Consider the following 15,133-nt stretch of genomic DNA (forward strand, 5'->3'; position numbering starts at 1 on the left):
CCAGACACATCACAAAACATTGAACATACATACATGAAAGTGCTTAACATCGACAAGCGCTTCTGTGTATGTGTGCTTGTTTCGTAGATCAGACTACAGTGCGGGTAAGGGAAAATATCCTTTTCACCACTGTAGTGCGATCTTGGAGTGAGAATAATAAAGTAGGGTGGGTGGGGGGTGCAGGGGGGCAAAGCCCCCCTGCAGAAACTTAGATTTTTTTTTGAACTACACATACACGGAAGTGCTTTTCAATTGTTAAGCACTTTCGCGTATGTGTGTTCGATTTTTTGTGATTCAGACATTTGCTAGTCGAGCATGTGTCCTAGACCCATCTCTCCTGACACATATGACAACTGGAATGCCCACAATGACACCTTACTAAAGGATACAAGGCCTAAACATGTTCTACATGGACCAACTCAAAGCCTTGTTGCCATCCTTAGTATCCTACAAACTGGTAATAGGTGACCTGTGTCTGACATAAGAGGCATCCTCCAACCCAATACTGATATATTTACTGACATTAGGAATCAAATGACATCAGATGTACTTAGTGCAGTGATCTATCTGGCTATGTCCTTGTAGCAAACCTGACTAGCTCTCTTCTTATGATGGAGTCTAATACTTTTATTGCAATTCAGATGTATCACAAATTCTAGGTCTTTTACCTTGTAAATTCTTAAACTTTGGAAAATGTATAATTTGCTTATACAAAGAGTCTGTAAACAGTGTTTAACATGAACCATGTAATTTCTTTCTGTTTGTACCTTGGAGCTTTTCTCCCCAGGCCTCTGCTGAAAATGGACATATATCCAGTCGGACTATCCCGGTCAACAAATGTAAAATAAATAAAAAAATAAAAAATAAATATAAACCTCTTCTGCAACATCAACAGAACAGTTTGGAGGGACAGGTATATCTCGCAGAGGATATCACTCCTCTGGAGCAGACTCTCCATTCACATAAAACACAATTTATCCCTGGTGATATTTAAGTGTAACTTGAATCTATGGATGGGAATCAGAAAATTTACCACAGGACTGCCCTCTGTACTACTAATGGACAGAGGCTGGTTCTAAATGGTTAATTCCATTCAGTGGTCCCCTCAAATTATCTGTGGTATGATCCCACTTATTTTCATAAGGGGTTATACATAACTATCATCCATGGAATGAGTAAAGCCAATCTCTAAAAAAACAGGACAGGTTAATTTGTGCACAAAAAGAGAAATTGACTAAGCTTAAAAATGGCCGCCAAGGGCAGCTATACTGGTACTTACCTATGAACTTAGGAATATAAGTAATATCACTTAAAAGCACACTTACAATTCAGTACAGCAATCATTACTGAAACAGTAAATACACGTGTGTGATTTGACAAACATTTTTCTTATGCATAGCATCCAGGCAGCTGTAATACCCCTTTTATTATTTACAATGTGCCCCTTACAAAGATTAAGAAATAACTGCCTTTCTGTTTAATTTGTGGTGCACATTTGTTTAAATTATTTATCCATTAAAAATATGCTTATTATTACATCCTAGTTTGTCATGCCTGAATTTTCCAGTAATCCCAAACATTTAAAGAGTTAACATAAAGCTATTAGTCTCACAAGAAAGTATCTAAGGGTCAAAAGCAGAGCCAAGATATGTTTGATACACTTAGCACAGACAATGGGAAATTATCCAGCAGAAAATATACACCATGGCATATCCCATGGCACAGATTTGTCCTTATAAGTGACAAAAGGGTAGTCTTTTGTGTAATAACACTTAGTGAGGTTATACAACAAGTCTAAAAATCTGTTTATCACCCACAAGAATTGTTGAGAATATTTCTATGAAAAAATACATTGTTTGATAAAACACTTCCTTAACATGAATGTGAGTTCATCTTGGTTTAACCAGTGCTTTGTTTCAAAATAAGTGACCCAAGTATAGATAATACTGATTGAGTGATCATTTTCAGATGAGTGATAAGAATTTGAGATGCTAAGCAAACAGTTATGCTATATGCAATCACCTTTATCTTTAATGAATTGTCACCTGAATTTGTTCAAGTGGTACATTAAAAAGCTCATATGCAGTGAATTGATTTGTACGACAAAGTATGGAATAGGTCTACAACTGAACCATCACAACAGATTGTACAGTATGTTGTGTATTAAAGTAATACATATTTCTGTTTATTTGTATAAAATCTAACAAGAAAATTTAGCAACAGCAGTCATTGTCAGATTTAAAAGCAGAGTAGCATTTCTTTTTTAATTTTCAAGTGATTCCTCATTTCTTCAGTGGATAACACTATGTTCTTTTTACTAATGTAATGTATACAATGATCCCACAAAATACAAAATTCTAACATATTCAAGCATTTATTGTTGACTAAAATGTTAGCATTCTTAAGACGTGATTACAGATATATACAGATATATATTTTAACAAATCAACATTCTATAGGAGATTATGGCCATCTAGACTTTGTAGGTTACTATATGGGGAGTTTACGATATGGGGGTATGGAAAATACAATTTTTTTTCAATACTAAAGGAACTGAGTTTTGTGCAGATATCCAGATTGCTTAGTGATGATCTGATCATCTTAATTCAGAAGGGGGAATATTTGGATGTGGCCAGAAATAGTAAACAACTTTAACAATCTTGGCAGCTGTAAAATGAGAAGTTTAAGGCCTCCATTACATGCTTTTCAAGTCTGACAGATTATGTAATCTGATTCACGGCTTCCATTCTTCCAAAAGGAATTCTTGAGACTTGTTTTTATTGTCCGATTTAAAGCACTCAGTTGGGATACATGAAAGTGAGTTTCACAGAAACAGCAAAGCCGGGTAAATATGGTCACTCAAACAATAGATGACTTTTTATCTATTAGACTGAATTTAAGTTTATTCTTAGTTTCTGCATCAGGCTCAATTCTAGACAATGTTTGGGCAAAATTCAAATAGATAAAAGTAGGAATATAAGAAGTGCCCTTAAGTACACAAATTTGTTCTAAGATTTTTATCAAAGAAGAATGTGTCAAGTTAACTGTACTATTAATCTAAAATGATGCTGACTTAACATTTATTTTACAATTTAATGCACTACTGCAAGCATCTATGACATACAATAATCATGGAATAGCTCTGTTTGAATTTTGGAACTACAGTAGACTGTTATCCAGAAAATAAGTTATGCTAATATATGAATTACAACTATTTATTCCAATAAGTCTAATGTCTTGCAGAATTTTAGAAAATAATGATTCTAGTGAAATAATGAAAGGATGGGGAGATAAACCGTCCTCATCTTTTACCCATCAAAATTTGTAAATGAGAATATAACCTACCACTGATATCTGAGCAAGTAAAGGACGGAAAACAAAACTTAGATATATTTTTATATAACTATCTATGGAATTACTTACATCTGAAGCAAAGTTACCATGATTATTATTGGAATTTCCATTCTGATATACAATTAAATCTAGCATGGACTCATAATGCGGTGTTTGCCCTGATTCTGTACAATCATACTGAGAATTGGAATCATGCTGATCAGGTTCTAAACAGATTCTCTTAGCTAAAATACTATAACAATTTTTACAGCATGGTTAATCAACAAAATGGTGACACATTTCAATAAGAATAGCATCCAAACTAGGCTTAAGAATAAGAATTGTTCATGTTTGTTTAAGTGTATGTCATTAGTATTGAATGTTTTGGTATGATAAAATAGCTGTCAATGAATAGGAGATCGCTGACTTTTGAATTTCTTATAGAAGGAACAGTTAGCACAAAGAATTAAGGTTCCAAATTGTTATTGATCTGATTTCTTCACCCAACGGTGAGCATTTGATTCCTTCCATCTCCTTTTGCATGCTATGTGATTCTGAGCAAGTCACTTAACCATAAATTTCCTCTTGGGTTGCCCAAAAAAGTTCTCACCCAGTTAAGAAATGTATTATTAGAAAGGAGGCATCAAAATCATCTGGCCCTTGGGCTTTCTCCAGTTTAACATTTGATGTTCCATACTGAAGTTTCTCCAAACAAAAGTCTGACTCAAGTTTATTGATTAAACTGTCTGAACATGTATTGACAGTAAAGACAGCTAGACAATTTTATGTATTTGAATCCCATGTATGTGGATTATCTGAAGCATATACTCAAAGTCTGATAAAAGTCTGAAAAATATTTTAGAGCTGTGTATAATAGAACATCATTTCTTTAACTGAAACAATATTATTCAAACCATGGCTCAGTTTAAGTAGCGTGGCCAATAGTTTTGAAGGAATTTTCTACCTATTTTTGTTTCAGAAAGGGACTGATTATATGCTTGTAATGTTTCAACTCATGGTATACTATTATCAAAGAAATAAATGTGTCAGGATCAAAAGAACACTGGAGTTCACTGCAGAGCTGTAATACCTGTAACCTAACTTCTTCTTCTTCTTTCAGCTTTTTCCCGGTTAGGGGTCACCACAGTGGATCACCTGTCTGCTCATTATTGGCAGTGGAGTTTTTATGTTGTCGAGTTGCCAGCCCGGTGCCCAACCTTCCATGGAAGGCACACACATGCATGCACTCATGCCTAGGGCCAGTTTAGAGTATCTAATCCACCTACAGCATGTCTTTCGGATGTGGGAGGAAACCAGAGCACCTGGAGGAAACCCACATGACCACAAGGAGGGCATGCAGACTCCGCATAGAAGACACCCCAGCCGATGATCTAACCTGAGAACCTCTTGCTGTAATACCTGTAACCTGACAAACAGTTTATTTTTTTCTGCCTTCATGTTTAAAAATAGGATGCTTTGTTAATAAAAAGCCTGACTGTATCCTTAAAAGCTGAGTATTTAATATCAAATGGAATGTAGTTATCATATCCCTGAACTGATAATGAGTGTGCATTACAATTTGTTCTTCTGTATCTTTTTCTGCAAGCAACTGTAGATTTAATCTCTAGCTTGGAAGGTATTATGGTTAAGTTTAAGGTGTATCAACGAATGAATAATGAGAAAAGGGTCTCAGTTCCCTTTAAAATTAATATCCAAGGATGTGAAAAGTATGAAAAGTATATTGTTGATCAGTATTGATTTGTCACTGAAAAAAGTAAAGTCTTTGCCTACTGGCTGTTAAGCAATCTATAGATTAAAAACGCCAATGTGCTTCATTAAATCAAGTACCAATTGCAAACCTATCTTATTAGGGAATACAAAAAAAAAATTAACCCATTTTTCAACCAGAATTAAAAGCACATTACAGTTCAAGGTAAGTGCAACTGGTCTCTCTTTCTGTTCATATAACGCAACTTCTTCCTACTCTACATCCCTTGACATACCTTGCTCTGACTCTACTTTTCATTGACCATGTGAATGACATTTTAAAAGTCAAATGAATTGTACTGAGATTGCTGTACAGTGGGCATTGGGGAATGTGCCCTTTTCTCCACTGCAATTCAATCTTGGAGTTGGTATCTATAACTAGCAGCAAATATGCTGTCTGTGCTACATTCTGGATGTTTGAGTTTTTAAAATGTCAGTTGCATGGCCTCAACCAGGTGAATTGCAACGTTTTAAGAGTTGAGTCAAACAAAACAGATGTCTCTCTCTCTCTCTCTCTCTCTATTTATATGTGTGAGTGTGTAATGTGTGTGTGTGTGTGTGTGTGTGTGTGTGTGTGTGTGTGTGTGTGTGTGTGTGTGTGTATACACACACACACACACACACACACACACACACACACACACACCATTCAACTGTGCAATTTTTTGCAGAATGTCCTGACATTTGCCCTCATATTTTGGTCTGTTTCTCATAAAATTGTAGTTTTCTGGCAAATTCTTGAGGGCTGAAGTCAGAAAAAAATAAATTTGAGTTTCAGACTTCATACCCTTCAGAAAATCAATGCTAATGCAAAATCTGTTCTATCAACTTTCTAAGTTTGTAAGAGCAATATTTAAAAAGTGTCCCTATTTTTGGGCCTGTGTGCCTCATTATTTATGGCTTTGTCCAAATTTCTTGTTCTAAGAGGTCGAGAGCTATAACACACACACACACACACACACACACACACACACACACACACACACACACACACACACACACACACACACACACACAGATCAAGGAATCCCAACAAAGGAACAAAAATACGGATGTATATTAAATATTGCTCTTATAAACTTAGTTCTTTTATATTTAGTATAATAACTATATGTAAAACTGTATACACTGTGTTGTCTTCATTTTAGCAGTCAAATAGGTTTTGTGGCTCCTGATGAATTTTATTTGGTGGGAGAGGGGCCAAAAATGGCTCTTTTGATAGTGAAGGTTGCAGACCCCTGTACTAGATGGATGCTATTTTAAAAGCTGTCAAACATAACAGTATGTGACATTCCACCAATGGACCAATGATCAAGGTGCCTCAGTCCTCACCATTGGCAACACTGGGGGATGTACACTGAAAGGATGACAAGAATACACACACACTATTTCTAGATGCAGCTCTCTGCATCAAGTGCAATTTCCCTTAAGAGCACAGAGAGACCACAGTCAGTCCAGAGGTGGTTTCTCCCTCTTTCTCCAGCTCTCCAAAATGACTCCCCACTGGCACTGCTATAGGGTTCAGATCATAGCAGAGTGGCCAAGCCAAGACCTCCAGCACCCTCTCTGTCCAACCAGTTCTTTGTGTCCCTGCCCAAGTAGCTGACACACACATTCTTTGAGGTTTGATTTATATATACAAACACACACACACACACACACACACACACACACACACACACACACACACGTGGGAAAGGCTGGCACAGGTTTACTAGCTATGCCTCATTTTACCCAGACTACAAGGTAGTTATCACTGCCACCAGCCAACTCCTTATCGGCTACTTTAAGGCCCTTAACAAAGGGTGTCCAATTTTACTGTGCAATATTAATATTAATATTAATAAAAATGATAGTTTGACCAAGTGCAAGGCTCTTAGGAGTGGCACACACAGTGTCACCAAATAAATATGCAAGTACTCTCAAAACTTAAATATTTCTGCAAAGATCAGCTAAAGTGAACAGTTTAAATATATTTAATAATTAATAATAAAAGAACAGCAAAATACTCCGTATATATTCACACTGACATCAGAGTTCAAAACCACAAGAAATATTTAAAACAACATTGCAGGACAGGACAGAGATTTACTATAACCTAAAAACTTACTCAGAGCAAGGCAGATGTGTGAATGGGTCTTCTAGTTGATGTTGTCAGGTCTAAGGCTGAATACAGAATCCAGTATCTCTCTAGGAGACTTTTCAAATTAATATCTCAAATATTACTACTGGGATAGCTTGCAGAATGACATGATTCTTTTGATTTCTTAGAGAAGGTTAAGACAGTAAGATGTGAAAAGGACTTCTTCTGGACAGTTATAGATGTAAAAAGTCTCTACACCTGTATTTCACATTTGTTATGGCTTAGAAGCCTTAAAAGCTTTTTTAGGCTCAAGTCCAGTCAGTAATTATATTATTGATTTGATTTATTTTAGTTTGACTAATATTTTTTTTGAGTTTAATGGGTGCATCTATCACCAATAGCAAGGAACAGCTATGGGTACTTCATTTGCACCCATGTATGCTAATTTGGTTATGGGTTTGAAACTGAGTACTTATATAAACTAAGTTTTTTTAGAGATTTTGTAGTACTATATTGTAGGTTGTTGTGTCTTTCGGCTTATCCCGGTTAGGGGCTGCCACAGCGGAACACCGGTCCGCTAATGTTTGGTAGTGGATTTTTATGTGCCGAGTTACCAGCCCTGACGCACAACCTTCAACGAAGGCATGCCCATTCACATATGCCTCCACACAGAAGACGCTCTAGCTGAGAATCGAATGGGACAATGTCTTGCTGTGAGGCGACAACGCTATCGCAGCACCACTACCGCGGGTTTAGTACTATATTGTAGGTACATAGATGATTTGCCTGCAACTAGGCAAAATTGTTACATATTTGGATTTAAGACTGGAAATATGTAGTAATACTATAATTACCAGTGTGCATAGGAAATTTAATTAGGAAATACATTTTTTATAAAGTAAAAGCTGTCACCCCCCCATGTGATAAAGGCCTTATCATATAATGAACTTTTAAGAGTAAGCCCATTGTGTAATGATTTTACAATACTTGAGAAAGAAATAATAGATATGTGTATTGCATTTAAAAAAAGAGGTTATGATGATGGACTAATTATTCATCCTTTAAAAAAGTTACTTCAGTATTATGAAGGAATACATACCCCAGTTATTAGATATAATTCTGAGTTATTAGATATGATTATGAGAATAAAGTAAAACTTAAATGTAGTGATGAGAGAAATGTTTATTTTGTCACTACTTTCAATGTTTTTAGTAAAGAAGTGTTGACATTGTTCAATATTATTGGCCCTTTTTACTTAGTAGTGAAAATGGTGTTAACAATTTATATAGGATTCCCCTTATATCCTATAAGAGAGGTTGAAATGTTAGGGACATGGTAGTACATAATACATTTGTTGTACCTGAAGATGTTTTAAGTGTATCACCTGATAGTATTGGAACTATTCCTTGTAGGAAATGCACGGTATATGATAATATAGTTAGGTCTCTTGATACAATTAATGGGATACATTTTCATCCTATTTCATCTTACACTTGTACTACAAAAGGTGTTATTTATGCCCTTTCTTGTCCTTGTGGTCTTTTTTACATAGGGGAAACCAAAAGAGTGTTTAAGGTTAGACTGCAAGAACATATTAGGGACATAAAAATAAAAATTATGATAATCCTGTGTATATGCATTTTAATTTGTTTCATAGAGGGGAATATAATTGTTTAAAAGCATGTATATTAGAACAGGTTTTTGCTAAAGATATTGGGTTACTAAAGAATAAATTACTATATAAAGAAATGCTTTTTATTCTTAAATTTAATACTCTGTCTCCTCATGGTTTGAATAAGGAATGTAATTTGAGAGTTTTCTTATAATTGCTTAGTTTTAATAGGTCAATTGTTTTTTTTTTTTTGCTATGAATGTGCTCACTATTTATACTTGTGCTCTTTTTATTGTGTATTAACTCCTGGAAGGCTGTGTTGCCGAGATGCTAGAGTTTTTATTAAAATACTTTGTAATTTGCGTGCAGTGTGTTTTTCATTGGTTCAGTGGTTTTCTGCAACAGTATATCACTCCTGATCCCATTCCGGGTTCCAGCACTCACATATATTACAAACTTCAGCTGTAAATGTCTATACTGTGGTACCGACACTCCTTTCTGCCCTCTAACTAAATTACGTTACATTTTTCTACATATTAGAAACCCTGCATTCATTTACTCATTTTGTTACTCTGCCTTTAGTCTTCTGGAATAATGCACTACTTTAAGATCTGCAAACCTGGGCAAAAAAATGAAAATTAGATTAACCACTGCTCTAAATAATGGAAGAAAAACTTCACTGTGCATAGAGTCAATTAATTTGCCCCAACATAGCAGCATCTTGTTTATCCTGGCTATGAATCCAATGTTCATGACAAATGTATATAGCAGCATAAACCACCAAGTCTGTTCCTTGTGATTTTCATTCAATAGCATTTGTCACAATGCATAATTTCCACAGCAATTCCAATCTGAAAAATACACTTTGCACTTGTTATTATTAAAATTCTGCTCCTCTTTCCTTGCCCACAGTTCCATCTCTAATTTTCTTAGCAGAATAGCTAGTCTGTCCAAAACAAGTGAACACACTTTGGAATCATCTAAAAAGATAGCTCCTAAACTGCTGGATAGATTAGATATAAACCAAATGAGCTGTAACAAATATATTACTGATCTTAAGCGTTTAGTACATATAGTCCATGTGAATGCTATTACAGTCTTAATTCAGAGACCAAAATAACATTCACACAAGACTGTAAAACAATCACCTTTTGTCATCATGAAGCTGTCCCTGTGGCCAGTCTCTCTCTTAACAATGACTTTAGACCATGTAGGGGACTTCTCTGATCTCCTCCTCCATATCCACAAAGGAGATTCACATTAAAACCCATCAACAGCAGCCCAATAACTGCTCAAATTCAGTTCAAAACATACATACATACATACTCATTATGAAGAATGCTCCTCATTTTAAGTCTTAAAAAGACCACATTCCTCACTTTCCACATTGGAAGGGTCTGTCATACATTCGTTGTTAAGAATTTTTTTAACTAATATGTACGGTAAATAGTATTTTTTCATCAAAAACATTATATAAGAATAAAATATATTTTAACCATGATATGAGCTTCCTAGTTGAAGATGTTAGTACACGGTTAGGAAATATTCCCCATTTTGCCCATTTGTTCCATGTTATTACAGGTAGTATTCCACAGAAGGTTGTTCCAAAATTTGGCATGAACATAGATTATTTTTACACTATATGATTTGATACATGCTTAGATTTTCATGAAACAGAAAAAGTGCATGAAAGCCGAATAGTGGACTATAATACATTTGGAAATGTCCATGGTATCAGAGAAGAAAATGAAATAACAGAATCTGATAACTATGCTGAAATTCAGCTGAATACACACTGATGGACAATAATAAAGTTTATTCCCTTTTGTATATGTCATATGTTATAGTGGTTATACATACCTTCTCTCATAATCCAAATCTCCAACAGAACCATTCATCAACTGGTTGGGAGTCCATTTCAGTGTCATGGTATCTCCTGTCTGGTGTAGGGATAAGTACCCTAGGATTGCTTCCATATCATCTCTCTGGAAAAAAAAAAACTGCAATGTTGAGTGATTCAAAAATAACATCAGAACATAACTCACAATATGTTGTTCTAAGCATTCAATGTTTCTGAAAAGCATTTCTAACACTATAAAAAATGACTAAAACTAATACAAGCCCTAAGATATTTATGTTCCAGCACTGTGTTCCCCAATATGTTTAATCAGAAAGACATGCACAAACAGATATCCTATCCGATGCTTCAGCTGAATAACTGGTATGTTGTCAAAATCAGAGCTGGCAATGCAGTAAAGTGGTAAATGCAAGTTAACGAATGCATGGTGGGTGGAGAAAAGATTAATGACTGCATTGACAACATGGATTTCTTTGATCAGTAGGAGGAAGGAAGCAACAATGTGAACATCCATGACAAAAGCAGCTAAAACATATCACAATACATGGAGTATTCTGATTACAAACTGAAAATAAGATAAAAATAACCTTGTTACAGCAGAGTACACCATGTTTGGCTAATGTAGCTGCAAAACCTACCACACTACTTAGAATATTTGGATTATACTTTGAATATAAGGTAAAAATAATCCCCTTGTTACAGCTGGGGCATACACAAAAAACTAGCTATAACAGACCTTTACAGCTAAATTCTGAAATGTAAGTGCATGTCACAATGTACAGTGTATGAAAATATCAATATAATTAGTGTAAGTGTCTCTGTGACACATAAATAAAACATAAAAAAAAGTTTTTCCCACTATAAAGACACACAAAAAACTCTGCAACTGAAACATCTGTCTTCGCTGGATAGTTCACTTTTAGGCTTATATCTTTCTAAAGTACTTGAGTGATGTATCTTCTGATTATGTCATTTTCCAAAACATTTATGCAAATGAAATCATGTTAGTAAAGGTTATTTCTAGTCAAACTGGTGACGCAATGCAAAAACGTATTGGACACTTCACATATTTGCAGTAAGAGGTAAACAATGATAAATAATCGTAAGACCAAATGTATGACTTCTGATAACTTTAAAACTCAAACTGAGTATTATTAAGAATGGTTGAGATAAAAAAAATATGAAGTTTTAGAGGTTTAAGAAATCTGATAGATTATAGACTCGTAGTTACTAATCGCATCATGGAATTAATGGATTCATGTTCCAGAATATTTGGGTATATGAGCAGATTTATAAAATTTAGAAAATAAAAAAAGAACAAATAATTCCAATATATGGTATAATAAGAAGCACACTTAAATTTTGATGTCTGTTGTGGTTTCAAAACAGTAAGACAAGTAACAGGGCTGTAACAAAATTATACAGTAAGATGGCAGTAATTAGCTGTCTAAGTTGGGCACTGCATGGCAGATTATTTGCTACCACTAATTTTTAGTAGCAGTAGCTCTAGTTTCTAGTCAAGTTTCTTAATTTAAGTGTTTAGGTTAGTTTTGTTCAACTCATCTTGATGTTTCATTGTAAGTTGAATTCTTGTGCAACTCCATGCTTACCATAGTCATAGTTACCATTTTTTTTAACTGCAATTTTTTTTCACTCTGTTTATTGTGGTAGTCACTATCTTTACATCAAATGATTTTATGCTGGATGGCTTGAACATTATTTATTTTTCTTTAAATACTCTTTTACTCTTGTTTGCTCTTTGTGTTTCTTTTAAATTTTGTATTTAATGTTCTTTACTGTTATGTAGCATTACTTCTTTTATTTCTTGTTTTGTTGTACAAATTCTTTGATTCTGAGCAATATAATACACTTGAACAGACTTAAACCTAAATACAAAGGCCTACTACCACTGGCAGTCTTCTTTCTTTTGAGAATTTACAGGAACTAAAAACTTTACAAACCATTACATAGGAGACTTGTAGGAAGTATGGCTATGACTCAAGAAGGAAAAGAGAGCAAAAATCAGTTCTGAATGAAAATATATGCACACACAAAGATGAAACAATACTTTCCAAGACAGTGGAAGAGTAAGGATCCAAGATAACTGCAAATACTCACAAACTTTTTAAATCAGTAAGCACTTTTGCCTGTTTACAAAATAAGCATTATGACTTCATCAAACTGATTTTCAAACACATGTACTCCACTTTGAAACACATGTAAAAATCACATTCTAAAGGCAAATGCTACATACCAAAAATGGTTACATTTTTTTAGTTTCCTTATTTAAATAACTTTCAGAATTCATGCTCGTATTAAGACCTCAGAAAGTATACACATTTAAAATAACCTGCCATTTATAATTACTGATTTTGAAATCCTTCTCTAGCTTTACAGCTTTTACTTTCTGTAACATGACTCAGCACTGTGTATAGCAATTTGAAGAGTTTTATTTTTTATTTTTATTAGATCATATTGTAGAGGCTAAAATATTCCTTTAAACAGAATTTGGTCCTAGGAAGTGGTCATGTGATTTTACTATATGTTTATGTAATTTTACATGTTTTAGAAAGTGGAGTGTATTTGTTTGAACATCAGTTTCTTGAAGTCTCATTGCTTGTTTTGTAAACAGATGAAAGTGTTTACAAATTTATTAAAGTTTATGTGTATTTTCATTCATCTTGGATACTTATTTTCTTCCACTTTCTTGGAAAGGACTGTTGTATCTTCATGAGATCTGATAACTACTTTGAAGGTTTATAGGTTGGTAGTAGGCTATTGGCCCTAGAGCCTATACAAGCCTAGCCATAACACTTCCCTGGCTATTTCTTCCCATAATATTTACGTCCCTGGACCCATGTCTAGCAGGGTGACTGACATGATCCCCGGGGTGAATTTCCTATCTCTCATCCAATCGTCAAGGTTCCTTTTGAAGAGGGTCAAAGAGGCGCTCTATTCCAGAGTCTGGGGAGTCTCTGGGTCAGAAATCTATCCCTCCAGCATGTTTTGTTCATTGTGATGACAAGGTTTAGATCTGAGGGATTGGAATTTCTTTATGTGTAGCATGTCCAACAGCTCTGGGTTTGACATGGCCTTGTATGTTAAGGAGGGATCACCTCTGAGTAGACGATATGCGACAGAATATAGCTGGATGTTTTTTTATTTAGTTTTTTTAGGCAAATACATTTCCTTTCCTTTTTGAATGTTTGAGTTTGAAAAGTTCACAGGTGCATAGGAAAAATAGACTATTGAATGTCAGTAGTCATAGTCAGTAGGCATAACAGTTCTACTAAATGGTTCTGTAAAACAGTGGTATAATCTAATCCTAAATAACATACACTTGGAACTCAACAGTCCCATTCACTTGTACAGCAAATCATGACACCAGTGATCTTTAACATATGCATCTCACTTAATCCATTGGCATGACCCACCAATTTACATCTAGTGAATACCAAAACACAATAATAATTTGCCCTCTGCAATATGCTATAGCTATAACCCTGTTTCATCACCCTGTCAAACAAAGCTTCACAAATCCTCCCTTTTAAAATATCTACAGAAACTAAGACATGGGTAAATCTCTCATCCTAGCTGCGTGATAAAAATAACCTCCAGGAAATCATAGAAAATCTATTACCTGGTAAGTGGCTCACTGACAACCTAAATGTACAAAAGGGGGGAACAAGTTGCATATCTTCTCCTTTTCAGTGCCAAGCCACTCCCACAACCAAAAGCAATCCACATCCTATACTTTCACTCTTCAAGGAACAATATATCAAGACATCAGGTATGACATGCCACTTTACTATTATCATACACACACTCCTGTTTCTTTTTTCCAAATTCCCAACTTCCATTTAATATTTTAGCACCAGTCCCAAATACCTTTGTCTGTCCCATACATCTTTGTTCTCTATACATTCATAGTTACACCCCTCCCTAACAGCACCTATTTATTGTACGTTGTATCTTCTACTTTTCCCAAATAAGCCCTAACTTCTTCCTATTTTACCTACATTCTCAGATTCTAGCCTTTTAAACTTCTGTATTCCTAACATTCCAGAGAAGATACTAGGAAAACCTACCTCTTCCTCCATAGAAAATACTTCTTTCCTACCTACCCTCAGACTCTACCACCACTAAATATCCTTCTGCCCTGCAACTTCTTTTGCCTTCTTGACCCCTCCTTCCCCACTACCTGCTAACTATAACATACAGATCCCTTTACTTAATCATGCTGCTACTCAGCTTATCCCCCAGTCTTCTCCTGCTACTGGGCCATCTCTCATCCTGTCATGACCCCATAGTGGCTCTTAACATATCTCCAACTCTGTCCCAGCCACCTCTTCATACTTCCTCCCTACACTCTCCACACATCGTACCAAACCTATTTAATGATGTCACTCACCTTTATGCCAGACATAGACTGATTCAGCTCAAACCAAACAAAATTAGGAGAGAAAATACTCTCCAAACA

General features: G+C 35.1%; 1 protein-coding gene across 1 annotated transcript in view; it reads right to left on the reverse strand.

Moving 5' to 3' along the window:
- SGSM1 (small G protein signaling modulator 1) overlaps positions 1-15,133 on the reverse strand; it is a 1,353,076-nt gene that overhangs the window by 744,128 nt on the left and 593,815 nt on the right. Inside the window, exon 7 of the mRNA XM_044068489.1 lies at positions 10,656-10,780. Within this exon, the coding sequence (XP_043924424.1) occupies positions 10,656-10,780 (125 nt within the window). The remainder of the gene's footprint in view (positions 1-10,655; positions 10,781-15,133) is intronic.

Source organism: Protopterus annectens, chromosome 4.part0, assembly GCF_019279795.1.
Source record: "Protopterus annectens isolate FY-2018-M chromosome 4.part0, PAN1.0, whole genome shotgun sequence".
NCBI lineage: Eukaryota > Metazoa > Chordata > Ceratodontiformes > Protopteridae > Protopterus > Protopterus annectens.